The sequence below is a fragment of the Gossypium arboreum genome, chromosome 12 (genome assembly GCF_025698485.1).
Source record: "Gossypium arboreum isolate Shixiya-1 chromosome 12, ASM2569848v2, whole genome shotgun sequence".
Lineage (NCBI taxonomy): Eukaryota > Viridiplantae > Streptophyta > Magnoliopsida > Malvales > Malvaceae > Gossypium > Gossypium arboreum.
The window spans coordinates 105,958,178-105,979,155 of record NC_069081.1 but is presented as its reverse complement, the minus strand read 5'-3'; the positions used below and the strand labels follow the sequence as shown (position 1 = coordinate 105,979,155).

The following is a 20,978-nucleotide window of genomic DNA, read 5'->3' as shown; positions in this document are numbered from 1 at the left end:
CTGTGTGCCTCACACGTCCATATGCTAAGCTGTGTGAACCCAAAATTTACCTATAAACAAGTCATTTCGCAACCATTTCATGCATAACTCAGTATATCGTTTGTGCACACTTTCAAGGGACTTAAACATCATTCAAATACACATAATCTTGCAAATTCAAACAACCAAAATCACCTAACCGATATGCCATTCAAAGGCACCACAATTACATTCAACACCATTTACCAAAACATGTTAACATTACCTAATTCCATGCATAAAGACTAATTTCATTATGTGCTTAACCACAACAAAAATACCTAATTCAAACACCTACCAAATCATACCACATCTATCACTTTCAAGCCATTACAAGCATACCATAACACCATACATTTCAATTACCCTAAAGTAGTCAACAAGACTTTACTTAACAAGATTTATAAGTTCCTCAACTAACACCATCTTCAAAGACCTAGACATACTAAATCAACCATTTTATATATCCATAAACCAGCAACATAAAAGACTTATACATGTTAACATTGCCATGTTCATACATGATAACCTAATTCAAGTATGAACTAAAACATGTCACAAGTAAACATTTTCAAGCCACCATCATCATGCCAAGATAACCTTATAAACAAGCACTTTAAAGTAACCAAAATCACATAACTTAGTGAGGCATCAAAGTGTACCAAACCAACATAGCTTTCCAAAGCTTATACATGCCAACGCACCATTAATACATACACCATAATACCATTACAAACACCCTATACATGCCATTATACACCTTAGTCAAATTACTCAAAAACTACCAAATTGTCTACTAGATAGTGTAATAGGTCTCCAACGAGCTTCCAACTAATCGAGCTTCCGATAATCTATAAAATAAAGGAAAATAACTACGTAAGCAATGAATGCTTAGTAAGCTCGTATAAACTTAAAACATAACCTACCATTTCAATAGTGAAATTTATAGAATAAGTACAAACCGTTACCAATGTCATAAGCTTAGTAGAAGCCTATATAATACCATCAAACTCACAAGTTAGTACATCTGTTCATGATTTAAATGAAGTCAATCATGTGTAAACATAACATTTAGTTCATCATCGTTACCATACGGTCATGATTCATTCCATTTGCATACTTACTATTCCAATCTTACAATTCAAAGGTTAAGTATAAACCATTATCAATTCCTTGAGTTTAGTATAAGCCTATTTAGCATCATTGAACTCACATGTTAATAGGTTCATCAACAACACATATAAACTCATTTACATCATAAGTAGAATTTCATAAGATACATTACATAAGCATCAACTCTTTCATATAATCATAAACCTTTCCATTAAGTCACTTACTGTTCCATTCCTTTTATTACCTGTTGAACCATTTAGAATTACATCGGATACTCGGGAAAGCTCACATGAACTATGCCTTTACATATAACCGTAACATTTCCTTTACATGAATGCTCACACAAGCTTTGAAGTGGGCATGCTCATACGAGCTATGGGTCGAAATGTAAGCTACACGATGCTGCTCACACATTCTGTGGAGAATCCGCAACAAATGTAAGACCTCAGCCATCGGTAGGACATTCAAGACCAACACCTAAAACATGAAATCCCTAATGACATGTCATTTGTATCCTAAGAATTCTTAAGGTTCAACCGGGACTCGATATCTGTCAATTCATCATAGCTTTGATACATTTATATTTTGATTCATTTAGATCAAACAAAATAATGAACATTCATTTTAAACAACATTTTAAGTGATTACATTTTATACGAACTTACTAGAATAAATTGCAGTAACGACTAAGTACAGGGGCTATTTGGTAAATTTCTCTTCTCCTCGATTTACCACTCGTTCTTGATCTAAAATAATAATTCCATTCAATTCACTAATTCTAGTAGAAAAATGAATTCATTTTATATAATTAAGTCCTTTTTGAAATTTTTACAAAATTACCCCCAACATTTTACTTTAATACAATTTAGTCCTTCAGCCCAAAACATGCATATTAACCATTTTTATTCAATTTCAAGTTTACCCAAATTTTTTGGGATCCTATTACAGCCCAAATTTTCTGTTATTTTACAGCAAGTCCTTGTACTTTTACTAATTTCACATTTTAATCCTTAAACATTAAAGTTACCAAAAATTACTTCACAAAATAGTCTTATCTAGCAACCAAGCTTAAGATTCTACCATAAAGTTTCAAAAACATCTCAAATCAATTCATGGTAAATTTTTAAACATTTAAAAATTTAACAAATTGACCCTCAGGTTAGATAGATTAAGCTAATATGAGCCTAAAAACATAAAAATCATTAAAAACGGGATCAAAACACATACCATGAATTAAAAAATTAGCTTGGTCGAATGCTTTTCCTCCCCTTACCATAGCTATTCGATTGTGAAATGAAGAATGAAGAATCATTTAAATATCAAAATTTCTTAACGAAAATTTAATACAACCTTAATAATACTCCTTTAAATATTTTATTAAATATCTACAGCTCAGTTTATAGAAACGAGGTCCCGATACCTCATTTTCTAAAACCACTTGACTTTAGGATCATACCACTTGAACCTAATTATTCATTCAAATAGCAATTCAAAATTTATTTTAATACCATATTTGACTCATAAATATTAGATACTAATATTTACGAACTTACTTGTCAGATTTGTGGCCCCGAAACCACTGTTTCTGACACCACTGATAAACAGGTTGTTACACCATCCCACTATATCATTTATGATTCTTTTCCAATTATTTAATTACATTTTTAGTAATTTTTTTCATGTTATTGACACATAATTTTGATAATTTTTTATCCCAAACCCGAAACCTAAACCTCAAACATGAACTTAGGTTTAGGGTTCGATTTCGAGGTTTAGGATAAAAAAATATCAAAATTATGTGTCAATGACATGAAAAAATTGTTGAAATGTCATTAAATAATTAGAAAAGAACCATAGATTATGTGGTGAGGATGATTCATAAAATAATTTCTCAAAATGGAGAGACAAAATTACCATAAAATGAAAATTATCTAAAGAAGAGGTAGTTTTAAGATTATTATTTTATTCTAAAATTACAAAATTATTGAAAATGTAGCGTTTTAATATAATATTTCAAATCCAAACATGAAAATATTATATCCAAATCTCATATTACTTACGAAATCCTCATATTACTTAAACCAAATACTCCTCAAGTGCCACGGAGGAATCCTTGGCAATCTACATACTTGTATAGCCTTCAATTTATGTATCATCTAAATCTATATATTTTATTATTATAAGTATCAACTCCAAAACTATTAAAAATTATTAAGGAAAATATCTTTCTAAATTATTTAATTTTAATATATATATATATATATATATATAAATTCATTATTAAAATTTTAATGGTTTCACTCTTTTAAACTAAAACTCTTTTTAAAAGGAAAAGTAAATAAAAAGAGTAAACTACACAGATGATCATCAATTTTTTAATTTTTTCATTTTAAGCTCTCAAATAAACAAGTTTGCAATTTAGATACTCACATTGCATAATTCAATTATTTTAGTTACTCCTCTTAAAATGGCAAACAAAAATCTAACATGAATTTTTTTATAAATTCCACCTAATATTTTAATTTTCATATCAACTTTTATTTTTAAACTAAATAATATTGAAGCGACGTAGTTTTAGTATCTTTATTTTAATACCTAAATTAAAGATGTCAATTTTTTCATTTTCTCTGTTGCTTGGTCAAAAAATTGTTGGATTCAAATTAAATCAAACTTCATATGCTCAAAATACTTTTTAATTTTAAGATATTTATATGAATTATAAAGATAGAGTTACTGTTGTAACTTTATTCAAACTCAAAGTATTTAAGTAGGATGCATTTTATATATTAATATTTTTATCATATTAAAATAATTAAATAAAATTTAAATGAGTTGAAATTTAATAAATATTAAATTACACTTTATACTTAACTTCAATTACATTTTCATTCTCATTTGGACTATCTATTTACATATTGTTTCTTGTAATACAATTATATTTACAGTATAAAATGTTAAAAAATTAATATTAAAATTTAAAAATGGAATTAATAAATATGGATATCACGTGCAACACGTTATGCTGAAAATTAGTGTATATAAATTTTATAATTAACAAAACATAATATATTAATTATAGTTTAATATAAAAATTTAAAATAATAATTGATTAATTGAATTTTAATAAAACTTACTAATGATTAACTAAAATTAAGAAAAATTTAAAAACTGTAAACCCTAAAATTATCATCAAATCAAACATTTTACTTAATTAATCATAATTATTGAATTAATTAAAAAAATTGAAGCATCTAGAGCATTCAACGCTAAGTAATTAAAGTAGGCATTTGTGTGCTAACTAAGTGTTTAATTTAGCCTTAATCAATTAGACAATAACATCTGACAGCCTAGCTGTCTCTTCTATCTTTGGGCCTCCTTTATTCATTTTATTTATTTATAAACATACAACTGGTTGAAATAGTGATACAATAAAGAAGGAACATGGAGATTGTTTTGGATGTCGATTTATTCAATTAAAGTAAAGAGTTGGAGGTTATTGAGAATGACGATAATAAAGACTTGAAGAGAAATATGGAGAGTGAGCTCGCAAGTGACCTCTCGACTTGTTGATGGTTAACTTATTGTTTACACATCTTCTTGACTTACCATATATCTTAACACAGATGAAGGTATAATACAACTATATTAATGCAAGTGTCACAGGACTAGAACTTTAGTCTCGCAATCCATTCAATTTTAGGCAATTTATTTTTTTAAAAAATGCCAAAGTCAACCAAACTCCTAACAATTGATGATTCAAATAGAATTTCTCTAAGCCACCAACGCAAAGCAGAAGCAACTCGAAAAGATAAAAGAACTTGAAAGATGAGAAAAGCCAAAGCACAAAAGCATAAAAGCACAATAGAGTGTTTGAGTGAATACTCTTAAGAATTCTATTACTTCTTCTATTACTCAATAAACTGAAGAAATTTACAATGAAGGGGAGAGATCTCTATTTATAGTTGAGCCTCCCCAAATATAACGGTATAGATTAAAGTACATCAGTAGGTAAGATTAACTATCTACAAAATCAAATCTGTAAGATTTACAGAATCATATCTTCTAAGGTTACAAATCATCACAATATTGCATATCTTCGAAGATTACATTACATATTTGCCATGTTTTGTCTATGGGTCTTCAATCTCTCCAAGCAACGGGCTAGTCTCCCTTGAACATGATGGATCACTCAAGTGCACTATGATTAGAGGCTCCTCATATGCAACCTATGACAGAAGCACACAGACGATTGAAACTCATGAAATGCATAAGACATGTTATGTGCCATTATATTGGCATTCCAACTTGCATGAAGGACAGGGCCTACGAGTTTATGACCATAACAAACAAATGTTGTATTTTACACATACTCACGAATGGGTCAAGCTCAAACTTGTATTATAGTTTCATGCACTCGTAAGAAACAAGAATTCTAAAAAAAATATAATGTTTCTTCATACACTCGCATCTTTTCCAGCTAAAAGAAAAAAAAAATCATAATTGCTATCTAAACAACCCAAGTAGCGACTCCTTCTTTACAAGGTTCAGGGGGCATGTTGATGATGGGAGGATCTTTGAAGTTGGCTTTTAGACTGAGTTCTTCAAAAGAGCTGACCACATTTCCTAATCTGGCCACAAATTCAATCAAAAGTGAAGCAAATGTGGCCAAGGACAAAGCACTAGCACTTTCGTATGTTTTGAATTCGTCCCCCTTAACCACTGATCCCCCATTAGCTGAAACATTTGACGGCCATGTTCTTAACGTGTTTTTGGCGTCATAACAGAAAGCTGTCCCAACAGAGACTGACCTCACCTCCAGCACTGCTTCACTCAACGATTTAGATCCCAGTTTCATGTTTTCATCTTCAGCCGCATTGATCAGGTCTTCTAAATCTAATTCCATGGGCCTTCCCCCAATTTCCCAGCCCTCAGAATTCACTAAAACGTACGACTTATGGTCTATCTTTTGCTGCAACTGCTCAGCTGCCTCGTGTACATTTTTAAGTATGTCACCTGGACTCAGTTTTTCCATCTTCTCTAATTTGCTTCCAAGCTCACGTAACACTTTCGCGCCTTCCGACCCCACCTTCTGAAGCTCATTGGAAAAGACATGCCTTCGGTCCGCAGGGGCCTATAATTATAATATTTCCACATCAAGCCAAATGAATCAGTACTTCAATAATACAAATTCCGCTTTCATCTATGGCCAGCCTACCTTACACTTTCCAATTCAATGACGCTCTTCTTAAGTAGATAAGTTTTTATAACAAGGATGCACTAGATGAAGCGTAGGTACTAACCTGTATTTCCGAAAGGATGCAACCATGCAGTGCCATAACCGTGAAAGCACAGTGCTTCACTGCACCGCTTACTTTGACAAAGTTTTCCCAAGGATAATTATGCCTATAAGGTCCATGAGGAGGTTCCCAACTCGCAAAACCAAGCTGCAAAAGGACAAATTTGATTAACACCATTTCAACCCCTGGAATCTGTTGTGCAAACAAGTGAAAACTGTTGCATAATTTATAGCTCATGCAATTGCAGATACCAATGTATCTTCTTCGCTTGTAGACTGCACCACTGATCGGTAACAATTATAAAGTGGATCATCGGCAGCTTGGTATGTAAGAATTTTCGACGGAATTCTCTCGTATTCCACACATTTCAAGTACCCGTTGACGCAACCTGAATAACAAGAACAAAATTAGTGAAGAAAGGAATGTAAGGAGTGGTTAGACTGTTTTGTTACGTGAATGAAAAGGCAACCTTCCAAAGAAGTGGCAAGGTCCTTAAAATTTTTCACCACCAATTTATGCAGAGATTCACCAGCCCAAATTGGGAAAATACATATATTTACGACCAAAGTAACACCAGCTCCAGCTGCTATAAGCACCAACCGAGTTAAAACTGCCTGACTATATTCCCTGGTCCGGTTACCAGCTACCATAAGGATACAATATGTCAATACGAATACTCGAAATCCATATTCGTAAGGCTTCATTGTCGGGTACAGCTTCAAATAGGATGCGCAGAATCCTATCCACGGCAAAGAAATATGTTAAAGACTTAAAAACTGTCCGTTGCTTTCAACCTAAATCGACAGGGAAGCCGGATATGGATATAATTCGGGAATTTCTAGAAGAGAAAATAAGAAAAACACTGACCTGTTAAGAAAATGCTTATTACAATGACAACTTCCTCGAACTTGCCGGCCACCACAGATAACTCAGCAAAGCAAAATGCAAGTATCCCAGCACAAAGTGTTCCCAATCCACGATTAAATCCTTTGATGAAGGTTGCTCCTGCTCAGAGGCAAACCAAACAGTCTAACCAATAACGAAACTTTGATGAAATTCACCAAAAAGAGAAAAAAAGATTATGAGTAGATGAAGTACCAATGCTGAATTCAAACATCACTATGACCGTGAGGATTGCCCAGATTGAATATTGAGCAAAATCCTGATATGATCCTTTCCAGAATATGAGCAAAGACGTAAGTGACAATGCCAGCCCCATTTTTACCGCAAATAAAACTTTCCTAGGATCAGAACGTCCCATTTCCAATGCTTTCCTAGCAAAATCGTTGAATTCAACCCAAGAATTCTTAATTTTTTCTCTCATAACTTTCAGACGCGTCCGTTGACTTCCTCCATCTTCATTTCCCCAGAAGCTGACCAAAAGAGGTAGCTTTCCCCCACTGTTATTTGCCATGTGAGGAGCAATAAGGACTCTCAGCGGCTTGAATACGATCTGAATTCACGAGAATTTCTTTTTCTTTTTCCTTATAATTTATAGTCATTGTCCAGGTATCTTAATTTTAGTGTTGTCATTAGCCGAATTACAGTGTATCTTCAAGTGCTTAAATTTTCTACTAATAAATGTGTCTTTTCTTTTTGTGCTTTGAAGAGGTGTTTTCATATAATATAATGATATATTATAGTTTTTATATTTTAATTAGTAGAATCAGATCATTTGAATCAATGATTGTTAATTTTATAATCAAATCCAATTTGAATTTTAAACTATTCCAAGTTAACAATTATGAATATCATTGTCGTGTGACGTTTATGGCTTGAAGACGCCATTGAACCTTTTGTTCTTGCGCTCAAACTTGTTTTACCTAAGCCTGCCATCACTTTCAAGTTTCTTCCTGCTCGGATCTTTCCACAATCACTGGTACTTGCCCATCCACATTCAACCCACAGCCTTACAAGTAACACCGCCGCGTCACGTCCCTATACTACCGCTAATGGCTGATTGTTGGTTCCATGACCCATGTGGTACAATAGGATCAGTCAATTTTCACCAAGATACGAATGAGTTCTTTTTGGAAGCAAATAGATATGACAGGATAAACAACTAAAATAATTTAACTTCATTAAAACCCAAGATAGTAGGCTCACCCCACACACTTGAACCTATCAACCATACTCTTCAATCAAATTATCTTCAGTTACAGACGAAACATCCTTATTAAAAGAAACGATGGAAAAGTCATCTCATTCCATGTGATTTGCATATAACAAAGTCACTCGAGCTAAGGAATGAGCCGCCTTGTTGACACACCAATAAGTTCAATAGAAAGACGTGTGTTGAAACTTATTCTTCATCAATAAACAATCACGTAACAACACACCTAGTTCAGAAAAATCAGAAGGTGGGCGTGACAAATTCGAAATTACAAGCAGGCAATCCAATTCAACTATAAAATTATCGAAGCCAAAAAGATTTTAACCATGACAAGGCCTCCCTAATGGCAAAAGCTTTAGCTATGGAAGGATTGAAATAACCATAAATAAAACTTAAAAAACTTTTAAGCACACAACTCGTAGAATCCTGAACTACGGCTGCATACCCTGTAGCCCTTCTTGCTCCAAACATGAAAAATTTTCATTACATTTTAGCAAGTCACCTTGTAAAGGTGCCCAACTAGCCATTTCTCGATCACGAGTCACTTCATCGCAATCACTACTCGCATCAGTCGCAACAAACACCCCAATTGACTGCTACCAATGGGTCTGAAAAGCATCAGCAGCCGAATGACTAATGCCGCTACCACATCTTCCTCTGTCCAAACAAAATAATTGCGATTAGACCATATCATCCAACGTAGCAACAAATATAATAAATATTTTGTTGTATTAAATATGATTTTTAAAATTTTATATTTCGGATTGAGTTATTTTGTAATGACTCGATAGTCAGGGGTGTCGAAAAGCGTATTCCCGGGACTTCGTTTCCGTAAATTGGACTCGTAAATATTTTTAAGTTGGTTCTGTAGTTAATTATGTTACGGTTAAGCGAATTTGTAACACCCCTTACCCGTGCCCGACACCAGGACAGGATACGAGGTATTATCGGACTTTAACATAAGCATTCAGCCAAACCCGGGCTATATAAAAAAATTTCATTCTATTTAAAACTTTTCGTTCTCATGTGCAACATCCCTCAAACGGGCTTAAAAGGCCCAAATTATACATTGAGGTGGTTCGGGACTAAACCGAAAAACTTTAGAAATGTTTGAGGACTTAGGAAATTTTCATTATGAAACAGGGCCACACGCCCGTGTGCCCATTTTGACATGGCCATGCTAAAGGCCTGTGTGATTCACACGGGCTAAGCACAAGGGAACACACCCGTGCTCTAAACCTGTGTGAATTTAATTCCAAATTCGAATCTACAGGGGTTTTCACATGGCCCAACACACGCCCGTGAGTAGCCTGTGTGTAAAAACCTTGACATTCTGTTTCTAACATCATCAACTCTTAAGGGTCACACAGCCGAGGCACACGCCCGTGTGTTAGGTCGTGCCCTTCACACGGCTAAAACACACGGCTGTGTCTCCGCCCGTATGTTTACTACCATGCATACTGACTTGTAAAACTGAAGTGCAGGGGACACACGGCCGGACTCCACACCCGTGGGGCAGACCATGTGTCGTACAAAGTTTTGACACACGCCCGTATGTCTGCCCATGTTGACAAAATTAAGGCTAGTTACCAAGCCTCTTTGCCACCCTTACTTACACTAACTTACACAAGATCAACCAAACCAATACAAGTGTAACGTATATAACCAAATCAGCCACAATCATTGGAAATTTGCATCAAATGCATCTAATAATAATTGATATTAGCCAACAGTAATGGCCTATACAAAATGTTATCACATCCATTATAAGAGCCAACACTTGTGTCTAGTCTAACAAGACACTAAACCAAAGATTCGAGTCCCTATACATGCCAAAATTACAACATTTAAATTAACTATACCAAAAGCTTCAAGTGATAGTGTGATCAATGCCTCCGACGTCCCTTGATCCCCGATACGAGCTTGACAGCACTATAAGAAAATGGAAAGGAAGGGAGTAAGCATAAAGCTTAGTAAGTACATATATGCAAATAATATATAAATAGGAACTCATTCATCAGATGATAATTTATTAAACTTGAATGATTATCTCATTTAGACCTCTCTATCTTACTGTTCACTTCATTTACGCATACTTGCTACATCTCGTCACATAAGAAGGCCTTATTTATAAGTTTAGTACACATACTTGTAATCACCCGTAAAATAACTCAAGTTCATTCTCTCTAATGACATATCCCATTGGAATTATCACCAACTCACTTTTCGAGTTACCCGTTGAACATTCGGAATACTAATGGATACACGGGAAGTTTGCACCCAAGTGCCATATAAGTAGCCAGAGCTACCTCATACTATGTAATGCTCGCATTTTGAGCTATTCACAGGCCTTTTTACCAAGTCAGTACCCGGACCCCATAGCACTATCATGTAACGCCTGCTCAATAAGCTACTCATGGGTCTGTACACAAAGTCAGCACCCGGACCCATATAGCGTTAACATGAATTGCTCGCTCAGCGAGTTACTCACGGGTTTAGTCACGAAGCCATTACTCGGACCCACATTACATATAACATTCATATCATGAACTCAGACACAACTCATGAGTTCAGACCACATAGTTTCTCATGACATACTTTGTGTATCCTATACTATTCTTGAGGTTCAACAGGATTTCAAACCTAACCTGATGTCATCGGACTTGCTCATAATGTAGGTTACTCTTATATCGCATTATTTATACTTTCATGGTAACAAGTAAGATTATGATACATGATAACAACACAACATTTAAATATATATGTTATCAACACATTTAAAAGTAAGCTACCATGACACATTATTTTTATACGTACTTACCTCGACACAAAATGATGGGAACGAGCTTAATCCTTGTAAACTTTATTCTTTCCCCGATCAAGTCTCGAATCTAATGTCAAAATTTAGCTTATTTAATACTCAAATCATTAAATTTAACTCAAGACTCATACTTTGGTAAAATGATTGTTTCGCCCTTAAACTTCGTAAAAATTACGATTTTACCCCTAGGCTCGTAAATCGATTTTTATTTGATTTCTTTAAGTCTTAAGCCTAGCAGAACCCTTCTTACTCATATAGAAACCCAAAATTCTCATTATTTCACAACATTACTATCTATTCTACAAACTTTACAAAATGGCCCTCTCAAGTGTTTTCCATGAAAATTACTTTGCAAAAATTGTTTATTTCACAACCATAACTCATATTCTTCCATAAAATTTCAGTTAAAATCATCTATGATTTCATGGAAAAACCCTAAACTCTCAACCATTTTTCAAAATAGTCCCCTTAACAGCTAGATTAAGCTTTAGGGGTTCCAAAAATACAAAAATTATCAAGTAAAGCTATCTAAATTACTTACTTTCAAAGATGAAGAGTGGCTGAAAATTTCAAGCTTACAAAACCCTTAATTTGCTGGTATTTTCGGTGGATAAGGAAATGATAAGAAGATAATATCTCTTTTTCTTTCTTTTATTTTTATTTTATTCAATTAAGTCACCAAACACACCTAACATTTGACCTTTGACCTTTCTTGTCCCCTATGGCCAGCCACTCTCCTAAAAAGGGTCTATTTGCACTTTAAATACCCCCAATTAAGGTTCCTTAGCAGTTTAACACCTTTGGCTATTAAAACAAAACTTTTGCCCTTTATGCAATTTAGTCTTTTTTCACAATTATCTCATAAACGCCAAAATTAGTTCACCAAAATTTTCATGTACTCAATTAATCATGCTATGACACTAAAATAATAATAATAATACTTTCTCAACCTCGAATTTGTGGTCCCGAAACCACTGTTCTGACTAAGCCCAAAATCGAGATGTTACAGAATTTACTTGAATTAAAAGTAATTAGGTATAAGGACTAAATCATGTTTAAGGTAGAAGTTTAATTATGATTTAAAAATAATTAAAGGGACTAAAGAAATAATTATACCTATATATATGTATAGTGGACGACATTAGTGTGCATCATAGCTTATAATAGTTTAAAATATATAAGTTATATATCATGTTTAGTAAAATGAAATTAATATGTATTATATAATAATAATTACTACAATAAAACAAAATAGGTATTAAAAGAAAGAATAAAGAAATAGAAATAGAAAGACATGTAAAATTAAGAAAGAAAAAGAAAAGAAAGAAGAAAGAAGAGAGGCACAACCTAAGGGCTTTAAATTTTCAAATTTCAATTGGTTAGTCAATTTAGTCCCTTTTCTTGTAATTTTTATATTTTTGGAATTCTGATACTTAGGGCTACCCGACCTATGTTGTAATTTTAACATTGATGAAGATTTTAAATGTTGTAAATATTGTATAGTTTTAGTATTCAGGATCGAATTGATAAATTTTTAAGCTAGAAATGGAAAAGGATTAAATTGTAGAACAAATTGTAAATTTTAAGTATGAAGGACTAAATTGTGAAAATTTCAAAATTTAGGGGTTTAAGTGAAAATAGGGAGTTAAATTTATTTTAAAGTAAAATTTGTATAAAAATATAAATTAAATATGAAGAATAAAAATTAGACTCATTTAAGGACTAAATTGGAATTTAGGTAAATATTGAGTAAAAATTGAAGTATTCAATGTAAAAATTAATTGTGTTGTATTGATGTATTTTAATTGTTTTATTTTCGTAGCTAACGTCATATCGAAATCCTCAACTAAAAAAGGGAAGGATAAAATCGACGTCGAATAGCTCGGAATCCACAGTTTGTATTTCTATAATTCGAACCTAGTTGTTAATTGTTGTAATTTGATTTAATGCATATGGTAAGTGTTTAAGGCGAGTATTTGACATTTTGATAGTTGATTGATATGGATTGAGTTGGTATATACATTATGAATGTATTGATCATTGAATTGAAATGAATATATGTACAAATGTGAAAGTTGGATATTGATTATTATAGATTGAATTGAATTCATGTGTATCTGTGATTATATGAAAACTTTATTTTGGATAATGGTTGTATTTGAAATGTGAAATTAAACCCTATTAACTATATCTTGTTGAGTCGGATATAGATGGCATGTCATAGGATATGAAGAGTTCATAGATTTCTTTGACTTCGAGTCGATGAGGCACTGGGTGCCAATTTGATTCGGTTTAACCGATGAGACACTAGGTGTCAATGTATATAGCACTGGGCAAAATTATTACTTCGATTTGTCCGATAAGGCACTGGGTGCCAAATGGTGTGTTGGTTGGATCCGTGTATCTGCCCAGGTCCAAGTCGTGTTAATAGGGGTAATCAAATATTAAATTTCTAAATTGATGTTGGAATGGCATGATATATGAAAGGGAAATGATATAGAGAATTGAATCATGAAAAGTGAAAAATGTTGTGATCAAATGAAATATATGAGTTAAATATTCATGAATTGAACATGGAATGAATTGTGTCATTGTATAAATGTTATGTTGGTTAATATGTGAAAAGCTATTTATATAGCAAGAGATGTGAATTGAGATAATTGTTAAACAAATAAAAGATGATAGCATGTGCAATTTGAGTATAGTATGAAATGATATGCTCTTGTACATGAAATTGATATGGTGATAAATTTACAATTGCTTGTTAGATAGAAATGTGACTATGTAATTTAAATTGAGCATTCATGTATCTTTATGTTTTTAAATGTTTGGATTATAGAAATATCACTGAGTTTTACTCAACGTACGGTTTTGTTTTCCGTGTACAGGTTAGGTAATTCTCTTTTGATTGTCGATTCAGCATCCAGCAATGATCCCGAACTCAAATGTGGTGATGTTTATCTTTTGTGTCGGCATGTACCTAGGATGCTTAGTCGATAGTTATTTTGTGGATGGATTGTAAATAAAGCTATAGGTGTAATGTTGGTTGGTGTATATGTAATCATGTGTTTGTGTTTGATGCCATAATATGATATGTTGAATTGAACCAAGATAGGTTAGGTGTTTGTGAATTTTAGTTGATGTTTAAGTCATTATGAACTAGGCTAAATGGAGTGATTTTGGTATGTTTATAATTAGGATTTGAATGATGCATTAGCAATATGTTTTGATGTTATAAATGTAGTACTAACGAGGTACATTGGTTAGACACTTAGGATGATTGTTTTGGCATGTTTTGAGTATGGTTGATCGTGTTTTGAATATATTAAATGAATGGTTTTTGAGTTGCTTAATGCCCAAGCAAGTAGGAATGGTAAACTTGTTGTTTAAGGCACATTTTAGGTCTACATGGCTAAGCACATGGGCGTGTGACTCTCACACGGCTAGCACACGGGCATGCGAGGCCATTTCGAAGGGTACACGACCTGGCACACGAGCGTGTGGCTTGGTCATGTGACCCAAGTCAGTGAGTTACATGGGCACAGACACGGGCTGGGACACAGCTGTGTGCCCTACTTCAAATGCCCACACAGCCAGACACACGAGCGTGTGACTTGGTAGTGTGAGTTACACGGCCTAGCCACATGACCGTGTGACCCCTGCAGTTAAATTTTTTTAATTATTTCTTAAACTTCCAGAATTATTTCAAATTAGTCCCTGCCTATTTTTAAACTACTTTTAGGGTCTGGTAGACTCGTAGTAAGGGTTGTAAGAGTAACTTTAACTCTGAATTGGAAGGGATTAGCAAACCTATATTAGGTGCATTCTACTAACATGATCGAAGATAAATTAAAAATATAACTATAGACATAGTATGGATTAATACTCTGATGCTAATAATTGGAATAGTCTTGTATGTATCCAAATTCTAACATTCTAGAAGGGATAAATAGTGATAAGAGTGTAGACAGTAGAAGACCAAGTTTAAAAATGCATAGCATAATTTATTATTCATATGTATAAGAATCTAGCATGAAAGTATTAAATTGTCATGACCTGCCCCTGTGTATTATATTTTTATTAGTTAGCTTATATGTTGATTATGATTAAATTAATTATTTGATTTGTTAATAATGCTCGTGACCCTAAATCATCGACGGAGAAGGGTTAGGGGTGTTACATATTTAGTTGGGTAGGTTTATTTGGGTTTTGGATAATGAGTTTAATTGTTTTGGGTTAGTGATTTAATATAAATAGATATAATTTTAAATATATAATTAATATATTTAATTTTTATAATATAATATATTCAGCCTGGACTAGGCTCAAGCTTGGGCCAAAAATTTTACCCAATGTTTAACCCATATAGAAAATGAGCCTAAAATTTTACTCAAACCCATTTTTCAAGTATTGTATTTTTGTTTAAACCCTCTCACTTTTCTCGAGCGAGCCTTTGAACTTAGGCGGATGACTTGACCCATGAGCAGTTCTAAGTTTAGATGGTTTTGATTCTATTAATCCAAAATCAAATACAACTAATCATTATAATGTTTTAAAGTTTGTTTTAAAGTTTATCTCAATTATTAAAAGAATAATATCCATGGAAAGATAAGAGAAACATAAAGTTTTCTTTTAATAAAACATGATATTTTCTTTGGTTTCAAGGGTAAAGTTAACAAAATTATAAAAAAATAGAGAAAAAGTTATTTTATGGACTCATCCCATCATTCATGGTTCCTTTCTAATTATTTAATGATATTTTAACAATTCTTTTTCATATTATTGACACATAATTTTGATAATTTTTTACCCTAAACCTTGAACCCATGTAATGACCCAAATTTTTAGGTTATTGAAAAAGGTAAATTTTCAGGTCTTTGATTCTGAAAATTAGATTCGTAAATTTTTATTAGAAATATTTATGAAGTTAAGTGAGAGATTAATTAGATTTTAGTTACGTAAATCTAGTTTAATTAAGGTTAATTTAGTGAAAGGACTAAATTGAATAAAGTGTGAAGGTTTAATTATAAACTATAGGAAAGCCAAGGGACTAAATTAACAAATAAGTCTTATGTGACAAGTGTGTGGTATGTATAAATACATTTGCATTACTTTGATTGGTACAAATGTATGTATAAATAAGAATTTACTTATTATTTAAGAAAAATAATTATAATTTAAAATATAATAATATAATAGTTATAATAGTTATAATAAATAAAAGAAATAAAAACATAAAGAAAAAGGAAACAGAAGGGCAGGAATAGCAGGGAAAGAAATAAGAAAAAAAGGGAAAGAAAAAGAAAAGGAAAATTTAGGGTTTTAGAGTTTCTTAATTGGTAAGTCAATTTGATCCCTTTTCTCGTAATTTTGGTGTTTATGGAATCCTAGGAAGAAATACTACTTGAGTTATGTTGAAATTTAGAAAGTTAATGAATTTGTTGATGTTGATTAGGTTGTATGAATTGATGAATTATTGGTTTAATTGATAGAAATTCAAGTTAAAAGTGGGAAAATGATTGATTTGTAAAGATAGATAAAAGTTTTTGTTATAGTAGGGATTAAATTGTTTAAATTGTAGAATTGATGTTTTATATTGAATATTAAGAGTTGAAACTTGTTAAAAGTAGGTATAATGAAATTTATAAGGTTATTTGAAGAAAAAGAATGGTTATGGTGGAAGGAGCTAATTGAAAATATAGTAAAAGTTATATGGAAATTAAAGAGTGTGTTATTAAATAACATATATTGATAATTTTAAATGTTAAATTTTATGTAGCCAACGTAGCACCGGAAACATCATTGAAAAAGGGAAAGGAGAAAGTGAACGAGGATATTGAGTAAACTCGAGAATTTCGGTATGTATTTCTATAAACTATGCTTAATGTTTTAATACAATGTAATTGTTATTTTTAATAATTAGAATGTATAATGAATGGTATGATGGAAACTATTACTACTTTTGTATGTAAATGAAATGATTGAAATACCCTATTAACAGTGTCGGGCTAGTCGAATACAATTGGCATGCTATAGGATTGGAAGTGCTCAGGGATATTCCGACTGTGTGTCGATGAGACACTATATGTGTCGATTACTGTGACTGTTCTGGATTCGTTCCGAAGAGGTACTTTGCACCTGACTATGACTGTTACTGTTACCCTACGGTGTATTCCGGTTTCGGCCGATGAAACACTGTATATTATCCCTGGTGTGTGGGTTGGATCCGCGTATCCGTTTAGGTCCGAGTTATGTTAATAGGGGTAAATGAAAGTACTGAAGACTGTCTGATATCGATTAAGTGACTGTGACTGATTTACGAATGTTTAAGTTATTGAATGACATGAAATATAATTATTTATATATGAATTGCTTAACTACAAGAAAGAGATGTAAAATGAATGTAAGGGGTGAAGCTATTAAGATTATGAAAGTAAAGTTTAAGTTATAATGTATATACATAGCTTATTATTGTTTAAGTATTAGTTTATAGAAATACCACTGAGTGCATACTCAGCGTACTGTTTGTTTCCGTGCACAGGTTAGGTACGAAAGAAAGTTAAGGACTCAGCATCCAAACCAATCCCGAACTCAAAGTGGTGAAGTACTTTTCTTTTGGTAAAATGGCATGTACCTAGGCTGATAAGATTTTATTTTGGAAATAATAAGAATGAGCATGAAAGATGTTGAAACAGTTAGTGTAAAATATGCATATTTTGGAAGTTAAACTTACATGAGTTTGACTAGTATGATAATGTAGTATAATCTTGATGAGTTGTGGTATATAATCCTTAAGAGGTGTTGAAGTGAATGAATGAATATTTGCTAAGTTTGAATGGCATAACGAATGATATTTGATTTAAGAACTATTAGTAAATGTTTGGGCATGAATTAGATGTGTTTAGCATGTGAAAATAGCTTAAAAATGGTCAAAAATCATGTTTTCACACGGCCAAGTCACATGGGTGTGTGCTCAGGCCGTGTGGCTCTCTGTTTATGTCACACGGGCTGTTCCCACAATCGTTTGTGCAAGTCAGATCTGCCCACGACCTGGCCCCACGGCCATGGAAACCCCACGGACTGGCCACACGGGCATGTCCCAGGCTACACGGGCGTGTGCCCTATCTTCAAGGTAAAATTTCCAAAGTTGCTAGTTTAATCCTAAATTACTTCTAAAACATGTATTAGGCCCCGTAGACCCATATTAGGGACTTTATAGTGTAATTTGAGAAGTTTCGATTTGAAATGCAAATTTATGACTCGGTTTTGTATAAATGCTAGTGTATAATCCGGTAATACCTCGTAACTCTATTCTGGTGATGGTTTAGGGTTAGGGGGTGTTACAACCCAAGTTTGGGTTTAAGGTTTATGATTTGGGTTTGGGATTCAAGGTTCATGATTCAATATTAAAGTTCGAGGTTTAGGATTCGGGGTTCAAAATAAAAAAAAATGTTAAAATTATATGTAAATGACATGAAAAATTTTGTTGAAATGTCATTAAATAATTGAAAAGGGACCATAGATAATATTATGGGAAGGGTCAATAAAATAATTTCTCAAAGAGGAAAAATAAAATTGTCATAAAATGAAAATTAACTAAACAAGAAGTGGTTTTAAATTTTATTGTAAATTTGTAACATTATTAAAATGTACAATCCTAATATAATATGTCAAATCCAAACATAAAAATATTGTACACAAATCTCATATTACTCGCCAAAACTTCACATTACTTAAAACCAAATACTCCTGTAATAGCCATGGAGGAATCCTTGGCAATCTACATTTTGTATAGCATTCAATTTATATATCATCTACATCTATATATATTATTATAATTGAGGAAATATCTTTCTAAAATATTTAATTTTAAAAATATAAAAAAAGTTAAATTATTAAAATTTTAATGTTTAGACTCCTTAATACTAAAACTCTTTTAAAAGTGAAAGGTAAATAAAATAAAGTAAATTACACAATGACCATCAAATTTTTATTTTTATTTTCATTTTAGACACTCAAATAAAAAGTTTACAATTTAAATAATCATATTACATAATTTAATTATTTTAATCACTCCTCTTTAAATGACAAGCAAATATTTAACATGAATTTTTCTTGTAAATAATAACATTATTTTTAAATTCCACCTAATTTTTAGTTTTCGTATCAACTTTTGTTTCTAAACCAAATAATATTGAAATGACGTAGTTTTGGAATTTTTATTTTAATACCTAAATTTTTTTCATCTTCTCTGTTGCTTGGTCAAAAAATTGTTGGATTCAAATTAAATCAAACTTCATATGCTCAAAATACTTTTTTAATTTTAAGATATTTATATGAATTATAAAGATAGAGTTACTGTTGTAACTTTATTCAAACTCAAAGTATTTAAGTAGGATGCATTTTATATATTAATATTTTTATCATATTAAAATAATTAAATAAAAATTTAAATGAGTTGAAATTTAATAAATATTAAATTACACTTTATACTTAACTTCAATTACATTTTCATTCTCATTTGGACTATCTATTTACATATTGTTTCTTGTAATACAATTATATTTACAGTATAAAATGTTAAAAAATTAATATTAAAATTTAAAAATGGAATTAATAAATATGGATATCACGTGCAACACGTTATGCTGAAAATTAGTGTATATAAATTTTATAATTAACAAAACATAATATATTAATTATAGTTTAATATAAAATTTAAAATAATAATTGATTAATTGAATTTTAATAAAACTTACTAATGATTAACTAAAAATTAAGAAAAATTTAAAAACTGTAAACCCTAAAATTATCATCAAATCAAACATTTTACTTAATTAATCATAATTATTGAATTAATTAAAAAAATTGAAGCATCTAGAGCATTCAACGCTAAGTAATTAAAGTAGGCATTTGTGTGCTAACTAAGTGTTTAATTTAGCCTTAATCAATTAGACAATAACATCTGACAGCCTAGCTGTCTCTTCTATCTTTGGGCCTCCTTTATTCATTTTATTTGTTTATAAACGTGGAACTTGTTGACAGATGTAACAAGGAAGGAATATGGAAGTTGTTGTGGTTGTGAGTTTATTCAATCAGTACGAAAAGTTAAAAATTTTGGAGAATGACAGATGATGAAGACTTAAAAACTAAGGATTTAAAAAGGAAAATAAAAGATGAGCTTACAAGTGTTCTCTTGATTTGTTGATGACTAATTTATTATATATGTCTTAATACGGATGGATGGAGGTATGACACAATTATATTAATATAACATAAAAACATGTCATGTGCCCTTATTTTGGCATTCCAACTTGCATGTAGGACAAGACCCACGAGTTCATTTCCACAACAAACAAAGGCCACGTTTCATCAAAGACACTTGCATACTGCTCTCATCCACAGTTGTTTAATATATTGAAACAAGCCCAAATGCTTGATGTTGCTGCATTTCACACATATTCACGAATAGGTGGGCTAAAATCTTGTATATAAAATTTATTAATAAATTTATTTAATTCAAAAGAGTATAATATTTCAATTAGATAAAACAAAAATTATAAAATATTATACAAAATATAAAAATATTTTAAGTATTAAAAAATGCACAACTCAA

At 31.7% G+C, this 20,978-nt stretch overlaps 1 protein-coding gene across 1 annotated transcript; it reads right to left on the bottom strand.

Moving 5' to 3' along the window:
• Window positions 1-5,508: 5,508 nt before the first annotated feature.
• LOC108476785 (aluminum-activated malate transporter 9-like) lies at window positions 5,509-8,475 on the bottom strand. The gene is made up of 6 exons (XM_017779119.2): window positions 7,527-8,475; window positions 7,296-7,433; window positions 6,898-7,167; window positions 6,680-6,816; window positions 6,432-6,575; window positions 5,509-6,262 (listed from the first exon to the last, which is right to left on the bottom strand). The coding sequence occupies exons 1-6, from the start codon at window positions 7,840-7,842 to the stop codon at window positions 5,639-5,641; spliced, it is 1,629 nt and encodes a 542-aa protein (XP_017634608.2). The 5' UTR covers window positions 7,843-8,475; the 3' UTR covers window positions 5,509-5,638.
• Between the last annotated feature and the right edge of the window lie 12,503 nt (window positions 8,476-20,978).